The sequence below is a fragment of the Heloderma suspectum genome, chromosome 5 (genome assembly GCF_057233095.1).
Source record: "Heloderma suspectum isolate Gila_16-S chromosome 5, 16-S_ref, whole genome shotgun sequence".
Taxonomy (NCBI): domain Eukaryota; kingdom Metazoa; phylum Chordata; class Lepidosauria; order Squamata; family Helodermatidae; genus Heloderma; species Heloderma suspectum.
Window position 1 is genome coordinate 203,941,264 of NC_139462.1, and position 18,497 is coordinate 203,959,760.

Here is an 18,497-nt window from a genome sequence, read left to right on the forward strand (position 1 = left end):
CCCGGAGCCTGGGTTTCCGCGTCCGGGTCGCCACAGCTGCTTCAAGAGGCGAGGCGAGGCGAGGCGAGGCGGGCCTGGTGGGCCTGGCTCGGAGCAGCAGCAGCAGCAGCAGCGGGCCGGGCTCAGAGGACGCGGCCATGGCGCTGTGGTGGCGGCATCGCTGCTGCTGCTCGTGCTTCGCCTCTTCGCGGCCCACCGGGCTCCCCGTCCGTCTGCGGAGTTTGAGTTCGGCTGGCAGCGGCGGCAGGCCGCCGGCTGAGGGGCCGGCAGCGCCCGTGTGGAAGGCGGCGGTAAGTGAGCCCGCCGGCCCGCCGGGGCGAATGGAGGTCACGGCGGAATGAATGGGCGCGGCGGCTGCGCTGGCGGGCGTCTGCCGGCGCGGGAAGCCGAAGCCGCTCCGCGTGGAAGCGTTTGGGGTGAAACGGGGGAGACGGGCGGAGAAGGCGGGTGGGGAGGTGTCTGGAGAAACGCCCGCCTTTTGGCGGCTTCCTCGCTCCAAAGCTAGCGATGGGATTCGAGCTCGCGAAGGGTAGACCGCATGATCAGCCTGCGCCGAATGGCGAAAGAGCGCGGAGCTTTTTACTGCAGTATTGCATTTACATCCTGCCTTTAGGATGTAAACAACAACAACAACCCTGTGAGGTAGGGTAGGCGGACGGATCGTGATTGGCCCGAGGTCAGGGCTGAATGGGGATTTGAACTTGGGTCTTCCTAATCCTGGGCGACATTCTAACCAGTACGCCGGATGGGGAGACACACGGTAGAGGTTTATAACACCGGGAACGGTGTGGAGAAAGTGGATAGAGACAGATTTTTCTCCCTCTGTCTTAAAGAGAGAAAAGCTGGAGGTCACCCCATAAAATGATGGATGGTAGATTCAGGATGGGGGGAAACTATTTCTTCACTTGTAGGATTTACTGCAAGAAGACGTGGGGTTGGGTCCAGATTTAGTCATACTTAGAGTAGACACACTGAAATCAGTGGGAGTTAAATTAGGGTGCAGTCCTATGAATGTTTAGACTGAAAAAGGCCCTACATCTCCCATCATTCCCCAGCCAGCCATGGGAGATGTAGGACTTTTTTCTGTCTAAACAGGCATAGGATTGCACGTTTAGGAACTTATGTAAGTCCCATTGATTTCAATGAGACTGTACTCTAATTATGGCTAAACTGAGATCCAATATAAATTAATCAATGGACCATAAAAACAACTATATTGTATGTAAACAAAAAAGCACATAAATAAATAACCACTGGTGATAATCAAATTGATAAGCACCTGTACATCAAGTAAAAGTACTTAGTGTACAGAAAAAATACTCAGTGATCAAGAATACATATTGCATGTGGTATACACAACCATACTGTAATGAAGACACAGTGGGCAACTTGTGGCCCTCCAGATGTTTTGGCCTACTATTTCCATCAGCTGTAGCCAGCTCAGCAATGGTGAGGGATAATGGGAGTTGTAGGCCAAAATATATAGAGGGCCATAAGTTGTCTGCCCCTGGACTAGATGATCTCTAAGGTTCCTCCCAACTCTATGATTCTAATCCTATACCTTACTGGGACTAAGTCAGTTGGACTTAACTTCTGAGTTGACATGCATAGCGTCATGTGCAAGTGTATGAACATGTGAAAAATCCATCCTGGGCCAGTGTTCAGGATGAACAGCGTTCTATAGTGTGCTTGGAGTGCTAAAACTTCCATGGATTAGTTCCCATGCAGTTCTCTGGTACAACAGAGAGTTGCAGGCAATGAAGTAGCTCAGATCAATGTTTTAGAGCCTACTCCATGGCGGTGATTGTAAGAATGTGGGATGGTCCCTTATACAGATCAGACAATTTTGTCCTTCTAGCCCAGTGGTGGGGAATCTGTAGCCCTCCAGATGTTCCTGGACTACAACTCTCATCATTCCTGACTATTGCCCATGCTGGCTAGGCTGATGGGAGTTGGAGTCCAACAACATCTGGAGAGATATAGGTTCCCAATTCCTGATCTATTTCATATTGTCTACTCAGATTTGCTGCAGCTCTCTAGGAAATGAGGCACAGTTCTTTCACACTGCTTACTATCTGATCCTTTTTAACTGGTTATGACAGGGATTCAACCTGGGACTTAATGCATGCAATACATGTGCTCTACTACTGAACAAGGGTCCCTTGCATTTTTTCAGCCACCACTGCATTAGTCCAGTGGAGCTTTAGCAAAGGCCTTGTGAGAACTGGGCACCCTGCTAGAGTAGCTCATTGGAACATGCTTGCAAGATGCTTGCTGGATAAAGTTGCTTGCATCTGTTCCAACTTGAACTCCATGTTAGCTGCAGAACATTTACTTGGATCAGCTTCTCCTGCTGGGGCCTGAATTGTGGATATGTTTCATGCAACTATTTGCCCTGCATCGTAGGCCCCCGCCCACCCTAACTAATTCTAGCTGGCAGGAGAGAGCAGCCAAGTTTATTAGGACTCTGGTTCCATTGAGAGGGACAGTGTTTTGGGGCCCCTGTCAAAGGCCGTTATAAGACCATTTGTGAATGAAGGCTGCCTTAGTTTAATCGGAATCTGGAAATTTCAGGCTAGTCTACCAATTTCCATTTATGGGCAAACATTATAAAATGGGTTGTAGCAAGACAGTTCCAGATGAAAGCTCTCTTGGATGAAACTGATTATCTAGATCCATTCCAGCGGATCTAGATAATCAGAAAACTGTTCTAGGAGAATGTGTCCCTGTTGATTCTCCTGGCAGCCTGGGGTTGCTTTTCAGTACTGTCAAACATGATATCTTTCTGGACTGCCTTTCAGAGTTGACATAATTATTTGTACAAACAGTTATACCCTGCTTTTCCCCTCTGGAAAGGAGCTGCTCAAAGTAGGTTACAAAATATAAAATCAGACAAATAACAGTCCATCGTTGAAACACAATTCCCAAACTAAAATCAAAAATACAAAGAGCTAAGACTAACAATCAATAAACTGAATTAGGTAACAACAGAACCAAACTCAAAGAGAAATGTCTTCATTTGCTGGTGGAACACAGATAAGAGAGGAAGAGAACTTAAGCTCTGGGGGCAGGGAACACAAGGTGCCACCACTTTAGCAGCAGCACTCTGTACTAAGTGAAGTTTCTGAGTGGTTTTCAAGGTCAGTTCCACATACAGCATGTTACAGTTGGCCATATGAGATATAACTAATGCATGTATGACCATACAAGGAATGGATGCCACTGGTGCATCAGCTGAAGCTGAGCAAAAGCACTTTGGGTTGGGAAGGGAGGACGTTGCTTTGCAGTGGTTCTGTTCTTTGTTATTGGGCTGGAGAAGGTGTGCTGGAAGAAGACTGCTGCTCTGCCTTGTAGGAATGGAAAGTTCCATGTTAATCCATGTCGACATGAAATTACTGGGTGATTCTCTTCTATGATGATTTGGAGTTTGGTATCATCAGTATGTTGGTGGCTCCCAGTTAATCTTTTTTAGCAGTTGAGTCCCTGATCTAGGCTGGAGCTCATTCCAGATAAGACTGAGATGTTGATGGGTGATTCAGTTGTCCTATATAATGTCTGAAGTCTCTTTCAGATAGGAATCAGAACAGAAGCCTTTGAAAAGTGTAATATTTGGCTGCTTGCACAGGTTTGTATGAATGTATTATGGGAACAGGGTAAAGAAATGCGCATCCTACTATTTGCTGTACCTTGCGCTACCTGCCTTATAAAACCCTCCAGAATATTCATAGTAGTTTATGAGTAATATTTTATGGGTTTGTATGGGACATAAGTAAACAAGTCAGTACTCATTGATTGTGTGGGTTTGGACCTTAGAAGAAATTACAGTATTGTATAACTCAGTGGCCCAGTTTCGATTACTGATTTAAGAACATAGAAAGATGCATTCAGGTGAGTCCTCATCCCTCCTTTCACGGGCTGCTTCTGTTCTTTATTTCTGGTTGTAGTATTAAGCAAGAGTTGCTTGGTACATCCAAACTAATCATCTCTGGCGTAATGCTGGAACTCCCTTCTTAACTTTGATATTAAGCCAGAGTTCCTTTTTTTGGATGTAACAGTGAACTCTGGCTTAATACAAGGCAGAAATGAAGTGCCAAAGCAATGCTCAAGGAGAAGGGAGGGGACAGGGGGAGGCTTATGAAGTCTGGACCGGTATGGTCCCCGGTGATTACCAGAGAGGGGAGAGGAGGTGCCTTTGTAGGAATTACCTTCTTTGGAAAGAGACAAACTGCTAGAAAAAAATAATGCCTCCTGATGCATAGTTTTCTATATGCCACAGTTGCAGAGCAGGAAGTATAAATGGTAAGTTGCATGGGGGATAATGAGCACTCAGGGCTGTAGCTCCATGGCAGAGCACATGTTTTGCATGCAGAACGTCTCTGGTTCAATCCCTGGCATTTCCAGGTAGGGCTAGGAAAGAATCCCAGGAGAGCTGCTCTAGGTGTGCCAACAATACTGATCTAGATGAATCAGTGGTCTGGCTCAATATGAGGCAACTCCCTTTGTTCCCTCTCTTTCCCACCACTCCTCTCCCTAGCATCCAATTTTGAGATTAGGTTGGCATGCTTAGTAGCAGGTTTTGTGTTGAGTGGTTGCTATCCAGGTCTGTCTACCTGAGGCTCAGAGATGAAGTGAGAAATTATCTATTATTTTTACTTATTAAAAATAAGAAATCAAACAATCACTAGTTCATTTCAAATCTGCATTAGAAGGGAAATGTATTTTATGGTGATGATGTTACGAGCAGTTTTTAGGATCTTGCAGGAAGAGTCCAAGTGATTATTCCCAAGATCACATCTGTGCCTTAAAGTGAGTCATTGAGAATCTATAGTTCAAAAGACAGCTTTAGGTACATTTTTGGATGTATTAATATTTATTTTATTTGTTTGTTGCATATTTATACTGGCCGATAGCTGAAGTTTTCTAGGTGGTTCACAACCTGACTTGGGTACACAAGAACTAGCCTCCACTTTTTAATGTATATCCTGCCTTTTGTGAAAAGGCACTTCAAGGCAGCTAACAACATAAAAGACGGAAATGTACTAATTAAAAATAAGAAACTAAACAATCACTGAACAGCAAAGCAACAATAAACCAGAAGAAAAAGATGCTCGTAGTACAGCAGCTCAGAGACTACTTTGGTCACCTTGGTGGATGATCTACACTGGGAGGTGGACAGGGGGCGTCTGGTTCTACTGAACTTCTTTGCAGCTTTTGAAACCATCGACCATGGTATCCTTCTAAGGTCTGGGTTAGGACTTGGAGGCACTGTTCTATAGTGTCTCCAGTCCTTCGAGAGGCAATTTCAGAAGGTGATGCTGGAGGACTCCTGTTCGATACTGCGACCATTGCCCTTTGGTGTCGCTCAGGGTTCCATCTTGTCCCCCATGCTATTCAATATATACATGAAACCACTGTATGTGTTAAATAGCATGTATTTAACTAAATCCGAGGAAGCTGTTCTCATTCTAAATCAGTGTCTGATGTTGATAATAGATGAAGGTGAATACATTGAAGCTTAATCCAGTCAAGACAGAGATGCTCCTTGTTAGTCAAAAGGCCTATCAGGGAATAGGGGTTCAATATGTGCTGGATGGGTTATGCCGCCACCCCCACCCCACCCCGGACTTAGGTTTGCAGTTTGGATGTGCTCCTGGATTCGGCCCTGAACCTGATGTCCCAGGTTTCAGTGGTGGCCAGAAGTGCATTTGCACAGCTGAGGCTAGTGTGCCAACGGCTCCTGTACCTAGAGATGTCTGATCTGGCCACAGTCACGCATGCCGTAGTTACATCTTGTTTGGACAACTGTGATGCACTTTACGTGGGGCTGCCTTTGAAAAGTGTTCCGAAACTCCAGCTGGTCCATACTGCTGAGGCCAGACTGTTGACCAGGGCCAGTTACAGGGACCAAATGACTTCTTTGTTTCAGCAGTTTAACTGGCTACCAGTCTGTTTCTGGGCAGATTTCAAAGCACTGGTTATGAGCTATAAAGGCCTATACAACTCAGGACTAAGCTATCAAAGGACCATCTGCTCCCATATGAGCCTGCCTGGGTTTTTAAGATCTTGAGAGGAAGTCCTTCTCTCAGACCCATCACCATCAGAGGCACATTTGGTGGGGACATGAGAGAGGGCCGTCTCAGTGGCTGTTCCTAGGCTCTGGAACTTGCTGTCGTGGAGGCTAGGTTGCCCCCTCTCCGCTGTCCTTCCACCAGCAGGCAAATACATTTTTTATTCAGGCGTGCCTTTGGCATGTAAACTAATCTGTTGTGGAAGTGGGTTTTAATGGGTCGAGAGCTATTTATTTCCTACATAGTTTTTTTTAAATTCTGTGTTTATGTTGTGTTTTAATTAAGGTTTTGCTTTTAATCTTGATTTTATTGTTAGCCATCTTGAGCGCCATTTTTGGCAGAAAAGTGAAATATAAATTAAAGAAATAAATTCCCTTTGTAATAATACCATTTGTTCCTGGATGGCTAGCAGCAAAGGAGTGGAACAAGCTTCCCTAGAAGGGAGTTCCAGGACCTTGGTGCCATTTTGGAAAAGGGCCCATCTCAAGGGAGCCTGAGGGGATGGTGAGGGGACCTGCAGAAGAGCTTTGTGCTATGAATACCTTTTTTTTTTTTTTTTGCTTGAAGAAGGTTTCTTGGCAACTGGATAGCTTGCATAACATCTTTCAGCTTAGTCCAATAAAAGAGATCACCTTGCATCATAAAAAGAGGTACAGTCCCCAGAATGGTGAGGAAGGAATTGCAAAACTCTCCTTGCAGTTTTGTTTTATAGCACTTGCCCTACAGGAGGAAATAAGGCAAGGGTTTGTGAGGAATCGAAAGTGACTTGTGGGAGTGAAATGAAAATGCTTTTATTTATGCCTCTCTTTTTAAATAGTTAATCACCTATAATGAGTGGCAGTTACCTCTGCATGACCCAACAGAGGAGTTTTTTGTAAACTGGAAAAGAGTTGGTTCTTTTTCTTTTTTAAGCTGTTGATGTATCACAGACAACTAACATAGGTGGCATGTGGGAAAACGGCTGATAATGTTTGTATCCTTACTTGCAAGGCTGCATTAAATAGTTTGGTGAAATGTGATTTTGAAATGAATGGTCACTTCTGTTTCTTTTTTTCCTTCTGTGTGCAGACATCTGGTTTTCTAGGGGGAAGCTCGTCTCTATCCTTTCCAAAAATGTGTAGCATATTTTGGCGGTAAGTTCAAGATCTAGTATTGCCCTTTTTTTTTTTTTTTTAAGTGAGTTTCAGATAGCCTGGACAAACATGTTTAGAGATTTATCTAATATGGGTGCTATTGTATCCTATATAACTATAAATACATATGTTAGATAGCCAGCTTTAGAGCTGCCTATTTTCCCCCTGTCATCGGACTTGTCTTCTGTTTCAGATTCCTGCATTGAACAGAGGGTTGGACTCGATGGCCTTGTAGGCCCCTTCCAACCCTACTATTCTATGATTCTATGATTACTTCGGTTTTATTCCTAACTTCTACTTTCCTTAAAATCTCTGAGCTGGCTAGTTACAGTATTTGGGGCACATCCCACTGAGATGTTCTTCTGCATGAGCCTGCCAGGATAGCAGCCCACCTTGGCTGAAAACATGCAGAAGTTCCATCAAGTGACTTTGCCCCCATTTTACAGTCTAAGCTGAAGAACCAGCGGCAAGAGCTGTGGGAGGGCCAGGCCGGTGATCAGCATCTTGAGTTGAAACCGGTACTTTGGTTGTGGTCAAGTGATCACAAAACAAACGAAGTTGTCCTGGCTCGATTAGGGCTTGGGCATGGAGTCCTACCCATCAGGCTCTCTAGAGGTGGGAGGCCTAATCCATGTGTATGCCTTGTAGGGTTCCCCTCATTGTTAAACACATCTTACTGGAATGTCCACAAGTCTTAAGTGTACACCAAGACTTTCTGCCTACCCAGTTCCCTGCTCCGAACTTAGCCTCGATTCTGGGTGATGATGTTATCTAGAAGCTTTATTCCAGTTCTACAAACTTTATTCCAGTCCCTGCACTATACTGGCTGTCAGTCTCTTTAAAGCTATTTGCGTTATTAGGAACAAGTCATCGACACAAGAATTCTTCTACAGTTGCAACAAGACTAGTGTGTGGCGCAATATGGCCTAGTTGCTGCTATGCTAAAAACTTCAGTACACATACCTACCTATCTACCAACCTACAAATTCCATCAGCCCTTGCCAGAATGGCCAGTGGTAAGGGATTATGGTTGTTATGGTTCAAAACATCCAGAGGGCACTGGTTGGGGAAGGCTTCTCTAGATGTAGGATGCAGACAAGGAATGCAATAGATTTTGATTAGTGTATAATTGCTAGTTATGTATGGTATATAGGTTTGCTAAAGCAAACTAATAGACTTATCTTTATTGAGGGCCAAGCTAGATGCTACTAGAGATATAGAGCAGTGTTGCTCCACGTTCTGTTTAGTCCTCTGTTTGTATTGGATATTGCTATAAAATGTGAGATGTGATGACATCCTTTCCATATCCCTTTTCCCAGTTTACACTGTTGGAGGAGTGGGAAATGTGCAGTATGTCACGTCATAATTTCTTTGTATTAGACTTTACCAAAAAGAGGAATAAATATGCTTAGCGCAGTAGATGTCTTGCACAACGTGCAAGTTCGGCACTAAGTTCTTACATTCATAGTTGCTCTGGACCTAAGGGGAAAGAGGTATCAAGAAATAGGAGGAAAAGCTGTGATATACAGAGTGCAAGGACAAGCTATGATATATGAAGACTAGTGCAGAGGTGGGCAACTTATGGTCTTCCAGATGTTTTAGTCCACAGCTTCTATCATGCATCACCATAGGCTATTCTGGTTAGGGCTGGTAAGAATTGTAGGCCAAAACATCTGGAGGGCCACAAGTTGCCCACTCCTGCCATTCCCAGTTGCCTCATTATAGTGTCATGTAAATAGATACCTCCAGCACAGTTCATAGGTCCAACATCTTTGCTTCATCACAAGGTTCAATTGTGGTTCAATAATATAAGAATGGTACAACAGTGATATGGTATGAATGGTGCCACAGTGGTACAGTAACGTAAGAAACTATCACTTCAAAGTAAAACCACATAAGCAATTTTCCTCTTGCACTTCTGTTCTCTTCTTTCTTCTGATTCTGATTGCTTACATGAGTCCAACCCTGAAAATCTTAGTTATTTCACTGTTGATTCCCTATGCTGGTATACTATATGGAAGCTGGTGGATAATAATAGATAGGAATGTGTGATAATAAGCCATTCACATCTCTAAAGTTAAAAAACCCAAGAGGTTGTGGTTTCATCAAAATGATGTATAGACTGGGTTTGGGGCCTCCATCCTGTCCAGTATCAAAACTGGAAAAACAAACAGATGCAAGTTTTAATATGTTAAAATGCAAAGCAATTGCTTCTTTAAGTGTATAAAAAAAATGCCATGCAAGTTCATAAGTTTAAAAAAGAAAGAACCCAAATCCAGTGGGGTTCTGAATCCAAAATCCATGGTTGGGCAATACCTTTAGTACGACCAACCAAAATTCCACAAAAGCATGCAAGCTTTTTAGTTCTCTAGAACTCTTCATCGGGCTAGGTGGTACAAAAACTAGGGGATGGAGTAAAGTCCATAAATTTGGCCAAACGTTGTGGCCGTGACATTTGCCATTTTAGACTGTAACTCAGATCTACCTTTGTTATACTTAGCTAGCCATTATGTTTTCAGCAAAGGAGAGAGCAGCCAGTGCTTCTCCATCCCAGTTTGCATTGCTACACCTACCAATGACTAATTCATTCAGTCTGCAAATCTCCATTTTGAGACTGGGTCTAAAACTGCAGACCTCATGGCCACACCATCTCACCTGATTTGGTGATGTTGCTGTTTCCCCTGTTTTTTGTACCCAGCTAGCCTGATGAAGAGTTCTGGAAATCAAGGACAACAATAAAAAATTTGTTAAATATATCAGGAGCTGGAAATCAGCTAGGGAGGCAGCTCATTGGATGTCATCATTGGATGACAACGGAGTTAAAAGAGATAAAAGAGTTAAAGGAGATTGCAGGGATGCTAAATGAATTTTTTTCATCTGTCTTCACTGCAGAAGATGTAGGACAGATACCTGTGCCTGAACTGATGTTTTCAGGAAGAGAGTCTGAGAAACTGAAGGAAATAGTGGTGACAAAAGATGAAGCTCTTGACCTTATTGACAAATTGAAAGCTAATAAATCATTAGGCCCAGATGGCATCCATCCTAGAGTTCTTAAAGGACTCAAATGTGAAAATGCTGATCTTCTAACAGTTTCCTAATTTCAACATCTGTACCAGAGGACTGAAGAATGGCCAATGTAATGTCAATTTTGGGGATCCAGGGGGGATCTGGGAAATTACAGGTTGGTTAGCTTAATGTCTGTTCTGGGTAAATTGGTTGAAAACACGACTAAAGATAAAATTGGTAAGCATATAGAAGGACACGCCCTGCTGAAAAAGAATCAAGAAAGGTAAGTCCTTTCTCACTAACGTTTTAGAGTTCTTTGAGAATGTCAGTGTAAATGTGGACAGGGGTGATCCAGTAGACATCATGCTACTAGTCCTGATGGCCATATGCTACCTCCAGTATCAGAGGCAATCTGCCTTTGTACACCTATTACTGGGGAACATGGGTGGGAGGGTGCTGTTACACTCAATTCCTGCTTGTGGTTTTCCTGTGGGCAGCTGGTTGGCCACTGTATGAACAAAATGCTAGACTAGATAGATCTTGGTCTGATCCAGCACAACTGTTCTTATGGAAACTTCAGTGGAATTTTGGTTGGTCCTAATAAAGTTATTGCCCAACCATGGATTTTGCATATCTATAAGTGTGTTGACCTTTCTTACCAGAAACACAAGGTCAAAACAAGAAAAATAGATTTATGATTTTTTTAGAAAAGCTGTTTTCTCAGTTTTAATACGCTTAGTTGAATAATCATCAAGATAAACTGGAAGAGGTTATGACTTCTCTTCCGTATGAGTTCATTTATTTAGAAAAGTAAAAATGTAACTACCATTTTGGGAATGATAAGACTGTTTCAGTATTTGGTATGCTCTATAAAACAAAGCAGCAGCACCCCACATGTTTTTAATGTCTAAATTCTTTCAAATAATACTGTTGCCAGGTTTCATCACACAACAGTGCGAACACACAGCTGCGGTAAAGTTGTTAGTGATGAAAAACATAAAGATCCTTTTAAACTTGGAAGGAAAGACTTGAAAAGTCTCTATGAAGATATTAAAAAGGTGAGGCACTCTACTGGATCTTTCTTCAAAGGAGACTTAACGTTTAATTCACTTAGGGCACAATCCTATGGGGATCCTCTCCTCCATGCTCCGGCTGCCCGGCATTTCAGCTGTCTAACCAGGGTGCCTCGGAGCGGGGCATGGGAGGCCAGATGGCACATAGGAAGCATCATACCGGTGCTTCTGCCATCCCCTCCCCGCCCCCAGGAACACTCCCTTTTTCCCTGCTTTGCACTGCTCTTATGAGCATGGAGCTGAGGATGAACTGCGCTGCCTACGAGGGGAAGGGGGTGGGGAGGCAGTTTTCTGGGAACCAGTTTCGGAGCACTGGCTCCAAGCTCGGTTCCCAGAAAACAAAAAATCTGGTGGCCGTCTAGCCGCTGTCTATCAGCCATAGGATTGTGCCCTTATATTACTAGGCTAAATGTCCACCTTTAGAACTCCTTTTTTGTTTGCTTGTTTACAGGAATTATGGGTATCTACTTCAGAACTTAAAGAAATGTGTGAATATTACTTTGATGGCAAAGGAAAGGCCTTTCGACCAATGATTGTGGTACTAATGGCTAGAGCGTGCAATTTTCATCATAACAGTTCTGGGTAAATACTTAATCTTCATTTTTGAAGTTCTTGAAAGTTCAGATCCATTTTCCTTGGCTCAAAAAGGTTCACTTGCTAGTAATAATAGCACTAAGCTGTCAGCGCTTTTGTGCTTCATTGCAAGCCTTTGGAACTGTGGTGGGAGTAGGGGATGTGGGGGTGGACAGGGATGTGTCTTAGAAGTGTGGTTGCATCAGGAAGAGTTGGCTGTCACTGATCATTGTACAGGCTGCCACTTACACTTAATTAGAAGCAACTTGTCCAGGTCAGCATTATAGTTCCACACAGACCATTGAGCTCATGCCTCTTGATGCAGCTGTGCTTCCAAAAGATAATCTCTCCTCTAAGTGTGCCTGCATTGGAGGGGCAGGGGGGATTATAGCTCAGTGCTAAAGCACCAGCTTTCCATGCAGTAGGTCCCTGGTTCAATCCCCAGCACCTTAGGGCTAGAAAATAATCCTGCCTGAAACTCTGGAGAGCCACTGTTAGTCAGTGTTGGCAATACTGGGCCAGGTGGACCAAGGGCCTGACTCAGTGGACTGGTTTGCATCATCAAAACAAGTCACAGTGGCTTGTTGTGAGCCACAGCACATGCCGGGCAGAATTTCTTTAACCCCATGGGTTATTTGAGGCTTGTTTAACCCTCCAACAAGCCATGCCACTCAGGTTCGGACAACACAATAAGCTGCAGTTGGATGGTGATGATGCAGATCACACCTGGCATGCACCGCAGCTCACAACACGTGACATTGGCTTGTTTTGATAGTGTTAATGGGGTCACTATAAGGCAGCTTCCTATGTTCCTAAGCCTGCATTTATTGCTGCACACAGCCTTGGTCAGCAGCACACCACGATAACAATTGCTAGCTGGGCACTTTCACTTGCCATTGTCCGTTGGGAAACCAGATATTTGCACTCTGATGTGTGGGATTAAAATCAACTTGATCATGTGAGCTGTGAGCCACAACCTATTAGTAAGCATGCTCTGTATAGTGATCCCCCTGGGTAGGAAGTAGCTAATATACCACCATGTGAAAAAGACCTTGTATATGGGCTACATGATACCCACTCTGGCTATAGATCATAATGACTTCGTGCAAAATCAGGCCTGTTGTTTTGTGTTTAAAACTTTTAAACAGTACTTTTCTATGAATATCAGATATACTGACATGTTTTTAACAGAAATAAAGGTAAACATTTAAGTATAGAGCAGGCTACACATTTTATAGCATGGGGGGGAACAAGGTTGGATATTATCAATACAATTTTCAATCCATGATTACAAATTTCAATATTTTTTTTTCTGTGAACTTACCTGTTAGGAGTTATATTGCTCTTATAAAGTAAGTTATTTTTTGTGGATAAGGCTATTTCTCAATGAAACAACTGGGTTGGGCTCACTGGTGATAATAAATATGAATAGCAAAATCAAATGATAAAGTGCTTTAAATCTATGTAATTTAAAAATATACACCAAATAAGAAAGAATACAATGTTGTGCTGTAAAAGCCTAACCATATCTTTGGTATGGTTAGGCTTTTACAGCACAACAGTGTATTCTTTCTTGTTGTTTTGATATGTATTTTAACTACATAGATTAAAAAACCCTTTATCATTAGATTTTGCTGTGCATATTTATTATCACCAGTAAGCCCAACCCAGTTGTTTCGCTGCTATATTGCTTAGGACTTGGAAATATTTCCATTTTTTGTTTGGTCTGCTTTAAGGCTATCCCCCCCCCCCCCAATTTAACAACTTTTTTTTAAAGACTAATCAGATAAAATATAAAGCAAGAGCCAAGGCCTACACCGCCTATTCTCCTATAAAGTATAAACTGTTTCTCAACTTTCCATATGAAAAGGAAAACTGTAATGTTGGAAAATAAACTTGTTCAATTTGGGGGGGAAGCCGAGTTTGACGTCATAGTTCAGTATCATATTTGAAATATGTATTTTTCAATATTTCTTCCAAATTATACACAGCAAAGGGGGGGGGGGAGTTGTTACCTTCTTCACCACCCCACTTCATTCCTAAAAGGAAAGAAAAGACCTTAATTCCATCAGCCTGGTATATCAGTATTGAGTTGCTGGCACAGTGAGAGTGCATGGGAAAATGGATGTAGTAGGGGAAACTTGTACACCAACTTGCAATGTGGTAAGGGCGCTACTCCCAGTATCTTGGTATATCAATGTCTGACTCATAAAGAAACCTGTATGAAAAAGGGAAGGAGGGAACAGCAGATGGGCTAGGCTCCAAGTGAGTAAGGGAGTAATCTGTAGGGAGTGGCAGGACAGGAAGGGAAGGCAGTCAGGGTTGTGGGAAGGCTGCTGACAAGATTAGAGATCGGGGCGAGGTGATGTCTGCTTTATCGATTTTGGCTGAAGGAAGATTTTGGTGTGTGCTTCTGTATGACAAGTTAACTTCTTGTCCTCTTAGGTCTGAATCATATGTATCCTGGGGACTTTACTGGCCAAGGCTTTACGTTTTCTTTATAAGCATTCATAATGGAAATGTGGATTTTCTAATGATCCCGTCAGGCCCAGCATTCTATGTCTGTTATGACTGGGTGGATTCCCCAGAGAAACTCTTAGCAGAGGTTGATGGAGGTAGTAATCTGTTTGCTCCTATCATCTGGTAAATGGAGGCATACTGCTTCTGAACATGGAAAGTTCCATTTTTTTGCTATCATGGCTAATATCGACCCATAATATCATGGAGGATAGGTCTGTCTTATCGCTTTAAAAGCCATTTATTGTTTCCATCCCAACATTTGTGGGAAAAAAACTTCCTGCATTTCATGTAGAATTACTTCATTTTATTTCCAAGTTGACCAAGCCCTGATCTTCAGAATAAGAGAAAATATTTTCTCTCTCTTTACATTCTTCCTGCACTGCGGTGTCTTGAAAATATCTAACTTATTTGTGAGGTGTCCAGTGTCCGAGCTAATGTTTTGGCTGTCTTTAACTGTTTGTAAAAACCAAGTGCTAGATGCTGCTGGAGAGGAATTGTAGGGAAAACTTTTGGAAGACGAAGATAACTATGGAGATGCTGGACACCAAAGTGTTTGTTTTGAATGTAGGACAAACTAACATCTAGTATATAATTGTTATCTGAAGCTGTATCTCCTGTGCTGATCAGGGTGTCCTAGTATGCTTGACTTATTCAGCTTTTTTTGCTCCCTTCTCCCCCCATTTTAGTGAGGTGCAGGCAAGCCAGCGGTCTATAGCTGTAGTTGCAGAAATGATCCATACAGCTACTCTAGTTCATGATGATGTAATTGATGATGCAAATTCACGAAGAGGAAAAATGACAGTTAATCAAATCTGGGGGGAAAGAAAGGTGAGTATCTGTGGCTATGCAATAGTTTTTGTATTTCGGAGGATGCTTACATGAGAAGCTATAAAATCTGGGGAAATTATACAGTCTGTGAGGATGGTAAAGCGATCAGGGCAGGTTTTATCTCGTGCTCTCCAAGCAAAATAGATGAGGTGATGGTTTTTTATTTTAATCAGCTTATGTTAGTTGTATGCATAGTTTTTAATTGTACAGAATGCTTATTGTACAGAACAAAAGAAACTTGTGCTGTATACAGCTAGAAATTAGGAGCATAGTCCAGCACTTCTAGTCTTGCTGAAACCAAATGTGTTTCTAACAAAAGTATTCTGTGCACTTCAGAAGGCTGAATACATGTATACCAACAGAAACTAATCAAATAAAAGCTCACATAAAAGTGTGAGCACTTTAAAGCACTTTAAACTCCTGAGTTAAGCACTTTAAAGTCCAGTTGATTTCAATGAGAAAGGTTTGAGCACATGCTTAAGTCTGTCATTGAAACCAATGGGACTTCAAAGTGCTTAACTTTGACTGCCCAGACGACAGTATGTGTATTCTCTGGGGCAAACATGGCAGCAATCCTAAACCAAGTGAAATATTTTGAAGCATAATTTCAGGTTTTATTGGCACGTTGCTTTAATGGTAGTTGCATACAGGCATTCAGATAGTGTGTCAGTGGTGGAAATGGTAGCCGTATGTGCAGCAGGGGCTCAGGATCATGCCTTAGTCTTGCCCCCTTCCCCACAGCATTCTTCTACTCAATATCTCTAACTCTGCTCGATCTCTCATCGGCTTTTGATACCATCAACTATGGTATCCTCCTGGATCGGCTCTGTGGGATGGGAGATGCTGTGCTACAGCAGTTCTGGTCCTACCTGTGGGCCCGATTTCAGAGAGTAGCTTTGGTTGACCATTTCTTAACCCCTTCACAAATGAGCTATGCAGGGTACCATTTTGTCCCCAATGTTATTTAACATCTGTATGAAGCTGCTGGGAGCAGTCATTAGGGGATTTGGAGCCATCAGCTCTCTCTCCCTGTGACATCTGAATCAGGAGAAGCTGTGCAAGTCCTGGACCAGTGCCTGAACTCAGTAATGGGCTGGATGAGGGCCAATAAACTGAAACTGAATCCTGGCAAGACAGAAGCCCTGTGGGTGAGTGGTTCCTGAGTCCGGGAGATAGGCTCCTTGCCTGTTCTGGGTGGGGTTGCACTCCCCCTGAAACATCAGGTCTGTAGTCTGGGGGTACTCCTAGATCCATCATTGTCACTGGAGGCCCAAGTGGCCATGGCGGCTTTTACCAGCTTCACCTGGTTCACCACCTATGGCCTCTCCTGGACAGGGATAGCTTGGCCACAGTGGTATAGGTGCCAGTAACCTAGAGTGGATTACTGCAATGCTGCTCTGGAAGCTGGAGCTAGTGCAGAACGCAGCAGTTCAGCTGTTGTCAGGAGCTGCCCGTTTTGAGCATACAACTCCTTTGCTGAGGGAACTGCACTGGCTGCCTATTTGCTACTGGGCCAGGTTTAAGTTTCTAGTCCTACTGTACAAAGCTCCAAGCAGCTTGGGACCAGAATACCTGAGAGAGCACCTTCTCCCTTACCAACCTGCCCGGTCACTGAGGTCATCAGAGGGCCTGCTTCTGGTGGTTCCACATGGACCTATGGCCTTCAATGTGGTGGCTCCCTTTTTTGGGAACTCCCTGTCCCTGGAGGTCAGGCAGGCACCAACACTGTGTTGCTTGTGGTGCCTCGTGAAAACAGCACTGTTCCAGGAGGCATTCCTTAACTGACCAGCCAAGGTTTTATTGGCATTTGTTTTTGAACAGCATAATTTTAATAAGGTGTTTCACTCTTTTATCCTTTTATTATTTTTACCGTTTATGTTCGCCGCTCTGAAATCTGTTCTAGATATGGAACAGAGATATTGTAAATAAATAAATAAGTCAGGTGGAGGGAGGTGATGATGGTGCAACAGAAGGAGAAGTTCAAATTTGTCGATGTAGGCTGGGGAAGGGAATCAACAAAGGAGATTCTCTGGAGTTAGCACAGATTTGCTGTGCCCTGGACCTCCCCGTGATCCAGTGGAAAAGGAAGGAGGGCACAGCAATGGTGTGCCAGCAGGTTCCCATTTACACTCATTCAGAAATTGATCTTTGTGTGTGCATAGGCCTCATTAACTCAATGGTCCCACCTGTTGATGCACATAGGCTGCATCTCCCCATCTGCACGCAGCTTATAGGTGGACCAAAGACACTGTGTTGTAACACAGAGAAATGTACCTTGGCGGATGGGAATCTCACAGCCTCACTCCTCTCTTTGGAACTTTCCTAAGGGAAAAATACAATGAATAAATCTCATAGCATGAACAATTAAAAGCATCACTTGACCCCCCCAGCATGTAGCAGTTGACCCAATTTCTGTTTATTCTGCTGGCAAACATATTTGGGCAAACAAAGAGAAAACATTTTGTATAAATGTACGGAAAAATAAAACATTGACTCTAAATGCAAAGTGCTATCTTTTTTTCCCTTCTGTATTAACAAGAGGGGAGAAAACAATTTTGATATAGTACATATACTATATGCGCCCGTTCCTTGAGATGTCTGACTTGGCCACAGTGACACATGTCTTAGTTACATCCCGTTTGGATTACTGTAACGTGCTCTACGTGGGGCTGCCTCAGAAGAGTGTTCGGAAACTTCAGCTGGTTCAAAGAACTGCACCCAGACTGCTGACTGGGGCTGGTTACAGGGAGCATACAACTCCCCCGTTAAAACAGCTTCACTGGCTCCCAGTCTGTTTCCGGGCACAATTCAAAGGTTTGGTTATGTCCTATAAAGCCCTATATGGCTCGGGTCCAGGTTATCTGAAAGACCATATTCTCCCTTATGAGCCTACTCGTGCCCTGAGATCTTCAGGGGAAGCCCTTCTCGCCATCCCGCCATCATCACAGGCACGCCTGGTGGGAACGCGGGAGAGGGCCTTCTCGGTGGCTGCCCCAAGGCTCTGGAACTCCCTTCCCAGGGAGGCGAGAGTGGCACCCTCCTTGATATGTTTTCACAGGCATGCAAAAACTTTTTTGTTCCAGCAGGCCTTTGAGGATAACTAGTCTGGACCTGGGAGTATGGATACCATTTTTGTTGTTCTGGTTGTCTTTTAATGTTTTAATATCTTTACAATTTTAATATTGATGATTTAATTATATTTTTAACTTTTATACAGTTATGTTTATATTTCTATTTATAGGTTTTAATTGTAGCAGTTTTAACATTGTAAGGCCGCCTTGAGTCCCAGTATTGGG

At 43.3% G+C, this 18,497-nt stretch overlaps 2 protein-coding genes across 4 annotated transcripts in view; one reads left to right on the forward strand and one right to left on the reverse strand.

Annotated features, from left to right (window-relative positions):
- LOC146345089 (uncharacterized) overlaps positions 1 to 530 on the reverse strand; it is a 43,667-nt gene extending 43,137 nt beyond the window's left edge. The window contains exon 1 of one of the 2 annotated variants that reach the window (XM_084859088.1): positions 1 to 530. The gene's annotated coding sequence lies outside the window, so the exon portion shown is untranslated. The other variant, XM_084859086.1, reaches the window with a different exon arrangement.
- The window catches only part of PDSS1 (decaprenyl diphosphate synthase subunit 1), a 25,719-nt gene continuing 7,267 nt past the window's right edge, over positions 46 to 18,497 (forward strand). The window contains exons 1-5 of one of the 2 annotated variants that reach the window (XM_084859104.1): positions 46 to 290; positions 7,137 to 7,201; positions 11,145 to 11,265; positions 11,732 to 11,862; positions 15,060 to 15,201. In XM_084859104.1, coding sequence (XP_084715230.1) covers positions 138 to 290; positions 7,137 to 7,201; positions 11,145 to 11,265; positions 11,732 to 11,862; positions 15,060 to 15,201 — 612 coding nt within the window. In that variant the 5' untranslated portion in view covers positions 46 to 137. Of the gene's footprint in view, positions 291 to 7,136; positions 7,202 to 10,012; positions 10,491 to 11,144; positions 11,266 to 11,731; positions 11,863 to 15,059; positions 15,202 to 18,497 lie in introns of those variants that run through there. The other variant, XM_084859105.1, reaches the window with a different exon arrangement.